This window comes from Heteronotia binoei, chromosome 17, assembly GCF_032191835.1.
Source record: "Heteronotia binoei isolate CCM8104 ecotype False Entrance Well chromosome 17, APGP_CSIRO_Hbin_v1, whole genome shotgun sequence".
Classification (NCBI taxonomy): domain Eukaryota; kingdom Metazoa; phylum Chordata; class Lepidosauria; order Squamata; family Gekkonidae; genus Heteronotia; species Heteronotia binoei.
Window position 1 is genome coordinate 50291111 of NC_083239.1, and position 14987 is coordinate 50306097.

Consider the following 14987-nt stretch of genomic DNA (forward strand, 5'->3'; position numbering starts at 1 on the left):
CCCCAGCTCCTTTCGTCTGCGCATGGGCGGAGGGCCGCGTATTCTTGTGCGGAGGAAGGACGTTCCGTCGATTTCCTCTCTATGGCGCGTTGACGCCCTCGCGACCGTGCCTCGCCGGAAGTGCCCTCTTGCCCGGCTTCCTCCGCTTTTTCCGGAAGCCGTGATCCTCCTTCCGCCCCCGCCGCCGGCTCCATCCATCATGGCGCTCTTCGAGCAGATGCGGGCGAATGTGGGGAAGCTGCTGAAGGGGATCGACAGGTACCGCCGGGAGGATGGGCTGTGGTTGCCATGGCGACTGAGGCGGGTGGGCGGCCGTTTTATCCGTTATCAGTTTTTATCTCATGGTTTTCTCGCGTGTTTTCCTCAGCCGTAGGGTTGCCAAGCCCAATTCAAGAAATATTTGGGGGCTTTGGGGGTGGAGCCGGGAGACCTTGGGGGCGGAGCCAGGAGACCTTGGGGTGGGGCGAGGAGCAAGGTTGTGACAAGCCTAATTGAACTCCAAAGGCCTTCACATTTAAAGGGACCGCACACCTTTTAAATGCCTTCCCTCCACTGGAAATAATGAAGGATAGGGGCATCTTCTTTGGGGGCTCATAGAATTGGACCCCCCAGTCCAATCTTTTTGAAACTTGGAGGGTATTTTGGGGAGAGGCACTGGATGCTATGCTGATAATTTGGTGTCTCTATCTCCAAAAACAGCCTCCCTGCCCCAGATACCCGTGGATCAAAGATGGTGAGGGGTCTGGAGAAAAGTCCTATGAGGAAAGGTTGAAGGAGCTGGGCCTGTTTAGCCTGGAGAGGAGGCGGCTGAGAGGTGACAGGATCACCATCTTCAAATCCTTGAAGGGCTGTCATATAGAGGATGGTGCAGAATTGTTTTCTGTTGCCCCAGAAGGTCAGACCAGAACCAATGGGTTGAAATTAAATCAAAATAGTTTCTTGCTCAACATTAGAAAGAACTTTCTGACTGTTAGAGCGATTCCTCAGTGGAATAGGCTTCCTCAGGAGGTGGTGGGCTCTCCTTCCTTGGAGGTTTTTAAACAGAGGCTAGATGTCCATCTGACAGCAATGACGATCCTGTGAATTTAGGGGGAAGTGTTTGTGAGTTTCCTGCATTGTGCACAGGGTTGGACTAGATGACCCTAGAGGTCCCTTCCAACTCTGATTCTATGAATTCTCCATGAATTCTGTGGGAATCGGTCTGCATAGGGAATCATCGAGTGCCCAGCAGACATTTCCCTCAACAACTGGGTGCAGTCAGGAATTCCAATGGTGAAGTCTTTCACAGAGAACAATGCTCCAAAGTTTTTCTTCTGTACAGCAAGGCACAGGAAGTGATACGCGACGCAGTAGTACTTTATCCCACGTTTTGCATTCGCTTCTACGAGCTGTACATAAAAATTAAATATTGAACTATGCATAACATATTTAGCATATCACCATAGGGCAACCTCAAGAGCGGAATATACCGTACCTATCAAGAAAGTTGAAAATTACAGTTGTAGAACCAACTAGAAGTCTAAAAACAGAATGGGATCAAAGCTTTAGTATTAACACAATTTGTTTTATGCATATGATATGTATCATCTGCTTCTAGCAAAAGTAGAAAGGAAGGGAGTGGCGGGATCTTCTCTGTCTCTCCTTTTCTATAATGTAATATATAAGAACATCTTTACTGAATCTGAAGCAAAGCCCTTTTGACGGTAAGAGTGTAGTGTCTCTGACTTAGAAGTGCCAGTAAGAAACTGTGGGGTGGGGGGAGGACCACCTCGAGCCCCCTGCCATTGAGCTTTCTGAGGCATCAGGTTGGGTCCTGTAGGAAGCTATACTGGGTGGATCTCTGGTCTGATCTGGCACAACTCTCCTATTTATGTTCTTAAATGTTTCTAGAAGAAGAAGACTATAGATTTATATCCCGCCCTTCTCTCTGAATCAGAGACTCAGAGCAGTTTATAATCTCCTATTTCTTCTCCCCCCACAACAGACACCCTGTGAGGTGGGTGGGGCTGAGAGGACTCTCACAGCAGCTGCCCTTTCAAGGACAACTCCTGCGATAGCTATGGCTGACCCAAGGCCATTCCAGCAGGTTCTCCCAGATAAGAGTCTGCACACTTAACCACTACACTAACCGGTTCTCCCAGATAAGAGTCTGCACACTTAACCACCATTCCAGCAGGTGCAAGTGGAGGAGTGGGGAATCAAACCCGGTTCTCCCAGATTAGAGTCTGCACACTTAACCACTACACCAAACTGGCTTTCACTAATAGAACTATCATCAAATCTAGGGTCGCTGGAAAAAAAGAACCTTCTGGCAGTACAAGACCTTAATTTTTTAGGCTCATCTTGTTTCTCTCCTTGCCCTTCTCCTGAGAATTTCTTCCATTGTATAGATTTCTATGAGATAAATATGAGATACAGTGTTGGACTAGTATCTGGGGGACCTGGTTCAAATCCCCACTCATGCTGTGGAAACTCGCTGGGTGGTCTTGGGCTGGTCACACTCTCTCAGCCTAACCTACCTCTCAGGGTTGTTGTGAAGATAAAATGGAGGAGAGGAGAATGCTGTAAACTGCTTTGGGTCCTTGTAGGGAGAAAAAAGCAGGGTTCATATGAATGAAAAAATAAAGAAAATAAATAAGGTAGTAATTTGTGCATGTCATAGAGTGGACACAAGTCCATTGAGCTTTGCAGTGCCCCAAGTCTCCTACAACAGACTAACGTGGCTACACCTGTGGAACTGGAAGCAATCGAAAGAATATGCTTAAATCTAGCGAAAGGACAACATTGTAAACAAATGTTAAGAAGAAAATGCTACAAAGAGCAAGTTTTTCACTCCAGTGCTCTTTGAAACAGACACAAGCAATCAAGAAGACTGCAGATTTATACCCTGCCCTTCTCTCTGAATCAGAGTCTCAGAGTGGCTCACAATCTCCTTTACCTTCCTCCCCCACAACAGACACCCTGTGAGGTGGGTGGGGCTGGAGAGGGCTCTCACAGCAGCTGCCCTTTCAAGGACAACCTCTGCCAGAGCTATGGCTAACTCAAGGCCATTCCAGCAGGTACAAGTGCAGGAGTGGGGAATCAAACCCGGTTCTCCCAGATAAGAGTCCGCACACTTAACCACTACACCAAACTGGCTCTCAATGGTTCCCTTGGGAGACTGTAACCAGAAACAATCACACTTCTTACAGGCTGCTTCCCAGACTGCCTTCTGACCCTTCCTGCATTTCAGATATAACCCAGAGAATTTAGCCACCTTGGAACGCTATGTGGAGACCCAGGCCAAGGAGAACGCCTATGACTTAGAGGCCAACCTGGCTGTGTTGAAACTGTGAGTGAATGTTTTTTTTTTTTGTTGTTCCTTTAAAATGTTTTAATCTCAGTTTTATCCACAAGTTGGCTTGTTCTTGGGAGGTAGAGGGAGCACTAGAAAAATCGTGTCTCAGTTTTGCTGGTGAATATCAAAGTCTCAGTTGCTCCTTGTAAAATTGGAGTTTAATTGAAGTGCCCCCCCTCCCCCCAAGTTGGGAGACACTGACCTGCATTAAACAAAATGTTCTTTGTGTACTGAGCTTCCTATGTTCCTCTCTGCTCTAGACTTCCTTCCAGTCCTTGGAAAAATAATTCCTGGGGCTGCAAGGCCTGTGTTCAAGAACGGCAAACTGTTTGGTGCCTCCTCAGGGAAGGGGAAGTGGACGAAATTGCACTTCCTCCCTCATCTGTTGTATAGCTCCTCTGATAAAAAAGAAAGAAGGGGGCTTTGCAGAGAGGTTATGTTGGGTGCAAGCCGTTGCTGGACTGTAAATCGGTGAATGCCGCGGAAGGGATTGGTGGGGGAACTAAAGGTATATGATTGTGGCTGCCCTTTCAGTCTGAAATCCCAAAAGAGCCTCTTTTCCCTTGTCCAGGTATCAGTTTAACCCTGCCTTCTTCCAAACTACGGTGACTGCCCAGATCCTGCTGAAAGCCTTGACCAACCTGCCCCATACCGACTTCACCCTTTGCAAGTGCATGATTGACCAGGCTCACGTATCCTTTATCGAAAGGGGAGCTAGTGCTGTGCTGCTGCTGAGAGACTGAGCTACAAGCCAAAAAAGGACACCAGCAATCTCTCCGATGTCTTTAGGAAAAGCCGAGGTCTTCTCAGCCTCATGCTTTCTCTGCAACACGGTGACATTCTTGGCCTGCCTTACTGGTTTATCGAGATGACATGCATGAATGAGCCCTGTATGAGCCCCGTAGGTCTTTACGATCAGCAACCCAACAACTTTTGGTAATACCTGGCCCCAGAGACGTCCATCTGGCCTCAAAGAGGGCCAGGGCCTTTTCAGCCCTGGCCCCTGCCAGGTGGAATGAGCTCCCCCAAGAAATCCAGGCCCTGCGGGAACCTGCTCCAATTCCGCAGGGCCTGTAAAACAGAGCTCTTTCAGCTGAGGCAGTGGACATCGTTTGTTATTGGCCTCCCCCCTTCATTCCATTCCAGTGCTATAAGATCTGCTAGACCTGAACAATAGGCCATGTCCATGAGGCAGAACCTTCCATTTTAGTCTCTGTTGTCACTCTATAGTTTTAGATGTTATATAATTTAAAATGGTCTTTTATTGTTTTTATTGTTGTGTTCAAACAATTTTATTAGTAACATATGGCAATATATTCAATTTCTTATATCATTAATAACTACTTTTTTTTCTCTATCCCATATATTACTTTCTACCTATCCCTCCCCCCATTACTTGACCCCCACCGGTGTACTATATTCAAAACAACATTATAAAAGGAACCCCTAATTAATAACCAAAATTCACATCCTTCTCCCACTTAATCATTGTCAAAAATTGTCCAACATCCTTTTATTTTCCACTCTTTTTCTACATATCTTCTGAACTTCTTCCACTCCATCTTATATACTTCTAAAACATAGTGTCTTAAAGTTCTTATTAACTTATCCATTTCACTCCATGTCAAAACTTTTACAATCCAATCCCAATTCTCTGGTATTTTTTCTTGCTTCCACAACTGCGCATACAATGTCCTAGCAGCTGAGAGCAAGTACCAAATTAAAGTTCTATCTTCTTTTGGAAATTTTTCCATTTGTAATCCCAACAGAAAGGTCTCTGCAACTTTGTTAAATTCATATCCCAAGACCTTAGAAATCTCTTGCTGAATCATCCGCCAAAACATTTTAGCTCTTTCACAAGTCCACCACATATGGTAGAAAGAACCTTCATGCTTTTTACATTTCCAAAACCTGTCCGGCATCTTATTATTCATCTTATTTTAGTTTTTTTTATTGTTGATTGTTTTTCTGATGTAACCCGCTCTGAGCCTGTCCTACAGGAAGGGTGGGCTAAAAATTGAATAAAATAAACAAATAAATAAATAAAATGAAGGGCTTTAAATATTCAGCCCTATAAATAGTATTTTAATCCTAAAGCGATAAATGGAAGGGTCGGGGAGTCATTGTCTCCCTTTGAGGGAGGAATGAGTTTTCCTGCTGGGAGAAGTCTGGTGGGAGGGCATCGTAGGCTCTTAACTGCCTCTGGAGAGCCAGTTTGGTGTAGTGGTTAAGTGTGCTGACTCTTATCTGGGAGAACCGGGTTGGATTCCCCACTCCTCCACTTGCACCTGCTGGCATGGCCTTGGGTCAGCCATAGCTCTGGCAGAGGTTGTCCTTGAAAGGGCAGCTGCTGTGAGAGCCCTCTCCAGCCCCACCCACCTCACAGGGTGTCTGTTGTGGGGGAGGAAGGTAAAGGAGATTGTGAGCCGCTCTGAGACTCTTCGGAGTGGAGGGCGGGATATAAATCCAATATCTTCTTCTTCTTCTCTCCACCTGTGTCCAACCAGAACGGCTTTGCTCAGCAGGGCCTCCTTGCAGCTAGGCAAGATCAGCAACTACAAGGACACATGCCTTCTCTGTGGTGGCCCCCCATGCTGTGGAATGGCCTGCCTGAGGGGGCCAGGAAGGCTCCTGTGAGCATGCATAATACTTAGCTTTGTTCAGGTGTTAGCATCGTTTCAGATTTCTGCAATTCTGGTCGTGTCAGATTGCTTAGCTATGTGTGTTGTTTGAATGAGGCAGATTAGAAGCAGGGCTCTTTTTCCAGCAGGTACTCCTCTGCATGTTAGGCCTCGCCCCCTAATGTAGCCAGTCCTCCAAGAGCTTACAGGGCCTACTGTACGATCCAGGAAGATTGGCTACATCGGGGGGGGGGAGGCATGGCCTAATATGCAGAGGAGCTCCTGCTAGAAAAAGAGCCCTGAACAGAAGTAATGTTTAATAAACAAACCCATTGTGTCCAGTGGTGTGTTTTGGTGGACGTTGGACCTACCTTTAACCGTGTCCTCCACAAATCCCAGGGGAAGTCAGCAGGAGCTAAAACTCACTGAGGGCGACGTTGATCTTTGTGGCACTTGAGGATGAGTCCCCCAGCTGGAGTGGGGCTTGAGGCAGGATCAGGGCAGGGTGGATCTGGCTGGCAGTAGGTGACAGGAAAGCTCTGCCTGAGACCCTGTGGAGCGGCTGCCTGTCTAAATAGACAATACTGAACTTGATGGAGCAAAAGTCCGATGCAATGTAGGGCAGCTTCATGGGCTCGTGTGCTTCTCTCCTATCCCCTAAAAGCACTTACAGCCTTTGTTTCTCTCGGCCGTGTATCAGTGTTTTTGTGGCTCTCAGTCCTTTTCCTTCACTTAAACCTTGTAGAAAAGACAAGTGGTGTGGTATACCGTAGCACGAGGTGGGGTGGGGTGGGGATGGGATCCTGTCTGAGTCCATTTTAAGACCATCGGTGGCTGTGTATATATCCCTTGGGATATATGATCTTGCCCAGGGGTGGCCAAACTACGGCTCGGGAGCCACATGTGGCTCTTTCACACATATTTTGTGGCTCTTGAAGCCCCCACTGCCCTGTCAGCCAGCTTGGAGAAGGCATTTGCCTCTTTGAATCACTACTCCAAGCCACCAGCTGGCAGCTTAGAGAATACATTTAAAGTGGTTTTCTTTTCACCTCTCTCTCCTTCCTCCCATCTGTTTGCTTTCCTTCCCCTCTTCCTCCCTTCCTGTCTTGCGGCTCTCGAACATCTGACGTTCATGTCTTGTGGCTCTCAGACATCTGACGTCTATTCTGTGTGGCTCTTAACATTAAGCAAGTTTGGCCACCCCTGCTGTTGCCCTTGTGGGCGAAGGTGGTTTTCCCTGTGGCTTAAGCGAACCCTGATCCAGACTCTCTAACCCAGGGCTGGGGGAGTATTTTTATTTTAAGCCTGCCTCATCCGTAAGGCCTGGTGCAGAAAGCCCCAGATAGTTCCCCAGCACTGTATCTTCCTTGACGCCTTCCTTCCAGCAAGAGGAGAGACCCATCCGCCAGATCTTGTACCTGGGCGAGCTTCTGGAGACCTGCCACTTCCAAGCCTTCTGGGTGAGCCCTGCTTATCATGTTGTTATTTTTTAAAACATTTTTATGCCACCTCTCCTCCCGATAAGGGTCCACAAAGCAGCGAATTAAAAATAAAGTATTAGTATCTGAGCAATTAAAAAATACAGGCAAAGTTAGACATTTGACTCATTTAAAAACACAAAGACAAAGTAAACATTATCAGGGTATGCCACAGGAAATAGAATACCTGCTGGCAAAAAGATACTGATAGAGGGAGACAGATGAATCTCCCTGGGGAGGAAAGTCCAAAAGTTTTGGTGCCACAGCCGAGAAGCCCCTTTCTCAGGTTGCCACCCATCTAACTTCAGTCCGTGGTGGTGAGAGAACCAAAGCAGGGGCTCTGAAGTTGAGCTGAGTATAGAAAGAAGTTCATATTTATCACCGCTTCTTTGGGGGTTTGTAAAGATTTTCTTCATTTTCATTGCTGGCCTCTGTGTATAAAGTTCAGCGCTTCTTCCAGACTTGCTTACCCAGTGGGGTTGGGGAGAATCAGCGTCTTCAGAGCTTTTGACCTGAGATTGTAACGGGTTATGTGTTCATCTTTAAAAAAAAAAAAATAGCAAGCACTGGATGAGAACATGGATCTCCTGGACGGGATCACTGGATTTGAAGATTCAGTTCGGAAATGTAAGTGCAGCACGGTGGCTTTTCTCTGCAGTTGCGCCTTCTGCCGTGAAACTGTGAAGTCCTGTGTGTTTTTATTCGGCCCTGATCGGGATAGCCCAAGCTAGCCTGATCTTATCAGATATTGGAAGCTAAGTAAAGTTGGCCGTGGCTAGTATCTGAGCGGGAGACCTCCAAGCAGGGCTTGAATCCAGCAGAAGCTCACAGGAGTGCAGCTCCTGAACCTCCAGCCACGGTCCGCATGCAGTGGGAAGTTCTCTCCTCACTGCACATAGATCCTGGGGTATATGCGAATAAGATATGCTATTGAGCTCCTGCACCTTTTTTTCTACAAAACAACCCTTGCCTCCGAGGAACATTAGGATTGTGAGGCAGAGGAAGGCAATGGCAAACCACCTCTATTGCCACCATAAGCCAGCTGTTACTTGACAGCACTTTCTACCACCATCCTGTCCACCGCTGAAGCCACTCTGTACTGGAAATCAAGAGTGCGAGTCAAGTATGATGGATGGCTGTACATTATTTTCCCATGCGTAGTTCCTGCTCTCATGCCTCCTACCTTTGCACTGGCCAGCCAGTGGTCTTCCTCAACAGTGCCGGGAATCTTCCAATGTAACAGGGAATTCTTCCCAGTCTCCTTAGCATCAGCATCCCCCCTGTGACCCATTGCAGATGGAATTCTGGCTGCCTAGTAACGGCTGGTTACAAATCACACCTTCTATCTAGCAGGCTCTTCCCACAGCAAACGCCCCCACAGCCCTCCTGCCTTTTGCCAGTTGTCAAGCAGTTTATTGGCACAGATGCTGACAGCAGCCGGCTGGGGTTTTCCTGAAGCCAAGATCTGGAACACCACTACAGCTACAGTTCCGAGCCTGCCTATCTTCTTTCTTGCAGTTATTTGCCACGTGGTGGGGATCACGTACCAACACATCGACCGGTGGCTGCTAGCCAAGATGCTGGGGGATCTCACAGGTGAGTAGCATCATGCCTTCCTTGTTATCTCAGAAATTCAGGATCTGGAGCTCCCTTGGGAGGCCCTGGAGAGACCGGAGTCAAGTCCTGTTGGCTGACTCTCTTTTATGAAGCTTAGTTAGAGCTTGTTTTTGTAAGCAGGGCTGTCTGAAGATAGTCAAGAGGAAGTATACCTTCAGTCAATGAAAAATTAAATTGTGGAGTTCACTGTCAGTGGGGATGTATATAGATCCAGGTGGCTAGCCATGTTGGTTTGAAGCAATAGAACAAAGTCGGAGTCCAGGAGCACCTTTAAGACCAAACAAGTTTTATTCAGAATGTGCACGCATGTTTCTTCAGACGAGGGGACAGGGTAGAGGGAGCAGAGTTACATATAGCTGGTGGGCAGTGGTTAAGGCATGCAAAATGGTACAGAGTTATAGTCCAACGGCAAAACAGTGAAATTAACAAATTGAAAGGACATTTGGTCAAATTGAAGGGACATTTGGTCTGGAGAGCATCTACATTGCAGACGGTGTTACAGGGCAATAAAAGCAGTCTGTTAATTGCTGTCTGCTTTCTTAAAGTCTGGGTTAAACCGAGAACTATTTTCTCACGAGTGTTCTTGTTACCTAATTCACTTTTTAAAACGTAGCATACGTTATAAACATCATTTCAGTTTGCCAATACAAAAAAAATACACTAGAATATAGTGGAAGATGGGTCCAGTGCATGCAATGAGACAAACAACCACAGAACTGGTTTGTAAAGGGGATAAAGCCAGATTCATGGAGGAGAGGTCCACCTGTGACTATTAGCCTTGACTAAAGACAGCCTCCATTTCCAGTGCTAGGAGGCAGCAACTGGGGAGGCATTGGCTTTTACGCCCAGTTTGCTGACCCTCTGGGGCGGTTGTCTGGCTGTTGTGTGGCCATAGATCCTGGACTAGGTGGACCACGAGTCTTATCTGGCAGGACACATTTCATGTTTCAAGGGCAGGGGTCTCCAGCCTTTTTGAGCCTGTGGGCACCTTTGGAATTCTGACACAGTGGTGGGTGCAACCACTGAGCACTCCCCTCCCTAAAAACTCCCAAGTGCAGGGGAGAAGAGGGGTTGTTTTCAAAATACACCACAAAAGAGGAGTGAGAGAATAAAACCAACAATGGTAGCAACTACTGCCAAATCATCGCTGTTTTAATTTGCACAATCCGTCAGATCTCCAGTGGCCAATCAGAAGTCATGCTAGGCAAGAATCCCACCTGTGGCCAATCAGAAGTCATGCTAGGCAAGAATCCCACCTGGCCACACCCACTTTCTGAAAACTCTTGGAGGACACCAAGTGTGTTTTGGGGGGGGGGGCACCGTGGCACCACGCTCGGGATCCCCTGTACTGGGGCTTTCCTAGAAATGTAGAGAAAAGGAATAGGGAGGCCAACTGACTTCCGGGTCAGACTGTCAGCTGGCCTTTATAAGAAATCATACTATAACAGAGATAATTAAGCTTAGTGGTAGTTGGAAAGAACAGATTAGCTGGTAACCATCCTGAGCTTTCTCCAGTGGTGGACGGGATCCTTCCTAGGCTGGGGGTTGGGTAAAACCTTGAACAGTTCCTCCTCCCCTTGCAGTCAGGTCTTCCATTAATTTCTTCCCCTTGACTCTCCTTTATTCCTGGCAGACAACCAGCTGAAGTCCTGGATGAGCAAGTACGGCTGGACGGAGCCAGAGCCTGGAACCATCTTCATCTGCAACCAGGAAGAGAGCATCAAACCCAAAAACATCGTGGAGAAGATAGACTTTGACAGTAAGCATCTGCCTTCCTTCCTTTCTCTCTCTTTCACCTCGTCTTCCTGCTTCCCTCTGAACCAGCACAACTGAAGTTATAGTGACCAAATAACTTAAGAATGTATTGAAACAAAATCATACAAATATGTTCAGTACAAATATGTTCAATAGAAGACTAAACAGCAATAACAGTTCCCCCAAAGTTTCACAGTGCCATTAAAGGAGTCCCAATGAACAGGAGGTCGACTTGGTTATTCCTGCTTCAAATCCTCTTCTAGCATAGGGGGCTGCAACCATGTATCTCAACCAAAGGCAAAAGCTCAGAAAAAAAATATCAAAGTGTTTCTGATGTATCAATAAGTTGCAAAAAGCTGCAAAACCCACCAGATTCTTTTTCAGTGCATCCAAAGATTGCACATAGAATTTCCAATGGACAAATGGGACAGAAAGTCTCCAGTAAGATTTCAAAATGGCACCAAACTCCAAAAGGCTCAGGACCTCTGAACCAGGCCTGGACCCTTGCAGCTGGCTGGGCACCTTTGAACTCCAGGCCAAGAAAAGCGACACTGTGTCCTCTGTGCAAATCAGACATTTGCATGAGTCCCTTTGCATAAGCCAGCTATTTTGCATAGTTTGCATTTTGCTTTTGGTGGGGGTGGGGAGATGGTTTCCAGGGCACCAAACCCTGCCCTTCGTCAGAATCTTACTTTGCCTGTTTTCTGGCAGGCATTGCTTGCCCTTTCCCAGTTTTTCTTCACAGTCGTAATAGCTAGCGATAGGCCAGTCATAGCCTGCTTTCTTTGCCCACTGCTGTATTATGCAGTTCTGCAAAGCTGCAGCATGGACACAGTGCTGCTTGTTGTGACCATCTGTAGGTTGCTTGGTCCCCTCCTGCACCTTTTCTTTCCCCATCCCACAGCATTTCTGAATACTGTGTAGGTTGATGGGAAGTCATGTTAGTCTGCCTGTACCAGTAAAAAAGAGCAAGAGTCCAGGAGCACCATAAAAACTTCTTCACCTGAAGGGAGCAGTGACTTATAAAAGTTCATACCCTGACATAAATGTTGCTAGTCTTTAAGGTGCTACTGGACTCCTGCTCTTTTTTACTGTACAGGTTGCGTTTAGTAGAATCCTTTTTCACTTCTAGTATGTGATACACAAGCCCTTGAATTTTCCTTCCTTCCTTCCCTCCCTCTTTTCCCTCTCCTTAGGAACATAAGAGAAGCCATATTGGATCAGGCCAATGGCCCATCCAGTCCAACACTCTGTCACACACTGGCCAAACAACCCAGGTGCCATCAGGAGGTCCATCAGTGGGGCCAGGACACTAGAAGCCCTCCCACTGTGCCCCCCCCCAGTACCAAGAATACAGAGCATCACTGTCCCAGACATAAGAGAAGCCCTGTTGGATCAGGCCAATGGCCCATCCAGTCTAACACTCTGTGTCACATAAGAACATAAGAGAAGCCCTGTTGGATCAGGCCAATGGCTCATCCAGTCCAGCACTCTGTGTCACATAAGAACATAAGAGAAGCCATGTTAGATCAGGCCAATGGCCCATCCAGTCCAACATTCTGTGTCACATAAGAACATAAGAGAAGCCCTGTTGGATCAGGCCAATGGCCCATCCAGTCCAACATTCTGTGTCACATAAGAACATAAGAGAAGCCATGTTAGATCAGGCCAATGGCCCATCCAGTCCAACACTCTGTGTCACACAGTGGCCAAAAAACCCCAGGTGCCATCAGGAGGTCCACCAGTGGGGCTAGAAGCCCTCCCACTGTGCCCCCCCAAGCACCCAGAATACAGAGCATCACTGCCCCAGACATAAGAGAAGCCCTGTTGGATCAGGCCAATGGCCCATCCAGTCCAACACTCTGTGTCACATAAGAACATTAACATGTGGAAGATCTTGACAAAGGGGTAAAAGGATTACTGAAGGAGGATAGGGAAATGGCTGAGAAGCTGAATGCATTTTTTGCCTCCGTCTTTACTGTGGAAGACGAGAAGTGTTTGCCTGCTCCAGAACCACTAATTTTGGAAGGGGTGTTGAAAGACCTGAGTCAGATTGAGGTGACAAGAGAGGAGGTCCTACAACTGATAGACGAATTAAAAACTAATAAGTCACCAGGTCCGGATGGCATACATCCAAGAGTTCTGAAAGAACTCAAAGTTGAACTTGTGGAACTCAAAGTTGAACTCCTTCCTTTTCCTCCCCTTCCCTCCCTCCCTTGTGGAATGTAAGGTAGCTTACACCATAAATAAAACCCATAAAAGTCTCAATTTTAAAACTCCAGTTAGGATTGCCAGTAATATAAGATGAATTAATCAAGTGCAGTGCTAAACAAAACTGTCTCCGTCTGCTTCCTGAAGACTGAAAATGAGGGGGCAGATGCAGTTCCTTTGGGAGGTTGTTCCATAATCGTGGGGCTGTCGCTGAAAAGGCCCTCTCTCGTGTTCCCACCAGACAAGCATCTTTAAAAAAATAAAAATAAATAAAAATTAACTTTATCCAAGTTGAGATTAGAATTACGCAGACAACAGTCAACGCACAGTAAATTAGCTTATGCAGAGCTATAAAGTATCACACCATCAAAATGTATTTGCAACAAAGAGCGATAACATTTCATCTTTAATTGGTGGGACAGTCAAGAGGGCATTTCCCTGCAGTCTTAATTCCTAGGCAGGAATGTATGGGAGAAGACGACCTTTCAGATAACCCAGTCTCAAGCTATGTAGGGCTGTAATTGCTGTAGTATCTGGGTCACGTGTTCCTGATAGCTGGCCCCAGCCAGCATTTGTCTGCAGCTTCCTTCAAGAATAGCCCCAAGAAGAGCACATTGCAGTAGTCCAGTCTAGATGTAGCTATGGCATGGATCATTGTGGCTAAGGAACAGATGCAGCTACCAAGGGGAGGGCTCAGTGGTGGAGCTCCCCCTCTGCCTGTCAAGGTCTCAAGCTTGGTCCCTGGCCTCTCCAATTAAAGAACCTCAAGGGGCAGGGCTTGGTAAGACCCAGCCATTGCTGGAGTTAGAGGCCAGGCAGCTATCTGACTCGGTGCAAGGGAGCTTCTTAGCTCTGAATTTAGCTGGTGATGCTTGGCTGTACCTGGGTACACATAAACAACTGTGCCAGCAAATGTTTTTAACTGGGGATGAGGCTGTGGCTCTGTGGAAGAGCCCCTGCTTAGCATGCAGAATGTCCCAGGTTCAGTCCTCAGTATCTCCAATTAAAAGGATTAAGTGATGCAAAAGGATGCTGCCAGTCTAAGCAGACAGTATTGATTTTGATGGACCAGTGGTCCGATTAAGTACTGAATTGAACCATTAAGATCTGTGCTGTATGTTCAGACTGGCGGTAGCTCTCTGGGGTCTCTGGTAGAAGTCTTCCACGTCACCTATTACCTGAGCCTTTAAAATTACGATACTGGGGATTGAACCTGGGACTTTTTGCATACAAAGCAAAGACTTCAGCGCTAAGCTATAGTCCCACCTAGTCCTTTGCATTCTCAGTTTGAGGGCCTTGTGCAGCAGGTGTTTGCAAAGACCATTCTCTGCCTGAGACTCCCCAGAGTCCTCATTGGACAATGGTCAGGCTCCAAATGTTACAGTAGGAAGGGTCCACAGCTCATAAGTGAGGCATTTAGTCCCTACCAGCAGGACAGGGGAGAGGCCCATCTCTGTCCAGGAGCCATTGCCTGCCAAAGGAGACCCTAAGCCAGTTCTGACTCTTGTCTAAAGCAGCTTCTGATTTTTTTCCCTTTCTTTTTCTGCAGGCGTCTCCAGTATCATGGCTTCTTCCCAGTGAGGCGGCTGCTGCTGACATGTCTCCTATTCAGCCAGGTTTACTTCAGCTCTTCCTTTGTTACACAGCCAATAAATGACTCCTGTCCAGCCCAAACTGCTGTGTTGACCTTGCCTCAAAGCTTCTCTGGGTTCTGCCAGTTGTTGGCCGCTACGCTGGTGGACACTGAAAGAAATGGGGTGCCACAGACCAAGAGGCTGTGGCTCAATGGTAGAGCCTCTATTTGGCATGCAGAAGGCCCCAGGTTCAATCCCAGGCATCTCCAGTCAAATGGACCAGGCAGGAGGTGGTGGGAAAGACCTCTGCCTGAGACCCTGGAGAGCCAGGAAGGGGAGCTGTAGCTCAGTGGTAAAGCCTCTGCTTGGCATCCAGAAGGCCCCAGATTCAATC

At 47.2% G+C, this 14987-nt stretch overlaps 1 protein-coding gene across 1 annotated transcript; it reads left to right on the forward strand.

Annotated features, from left to right (window-relative positions):
• EIF3K (eukaryotic translation initiation factor 3 subunit K) lies at positions 1-14693 on the forward strand. Its single transcript, XM_060258629.1, has 8 exons — positions 1-258; positions 3233-3331; positions 3909-4029; positions 7344-7418; positions 7997-8063; positions 8955-9032; positions 10687-10812; positions 14569-14693. Exons 1-8 carry the CDS (start codon positions 23-25, stop codon positions 14598-14600), a joined length of 834 nt encoding a protein of 277 aa, XP_060114612.1. The 5' UTR covers positions 1-22; the 3' UTR covers positions 14601-14693.
• Positions 14694-14987: the final 294 nt, after the last annotated feature.

What these genes read in the sequence shown, in the direction of transcription:
- EIF3K (XM_060258629.1), top strand. Translation starts at nt 23, where the DNA reads ATGGGCGGAGGGCCGCGTATTCTTGTGCGGAGGAAGGACGTTCCGTCG. An exon ending in AACCTGGCTGTGTTGAAACT is followed by an intron (nt 3,332 to 3,908) that starts GTGAGTGAATGT and finishes TCCCTTGTCCAG; the next exon opens with GTATCAGTTTAACCCTGCCT. An exon ending in TGAAGATTCAGTTCGGAAAT is followed by an intron (nt 8,064 to 8,954) that starts GTAAGTGCAGCA and finishes TCTTTCTTGCAG; the next exon opens with TTATTTGCCACGTGGTGGGG.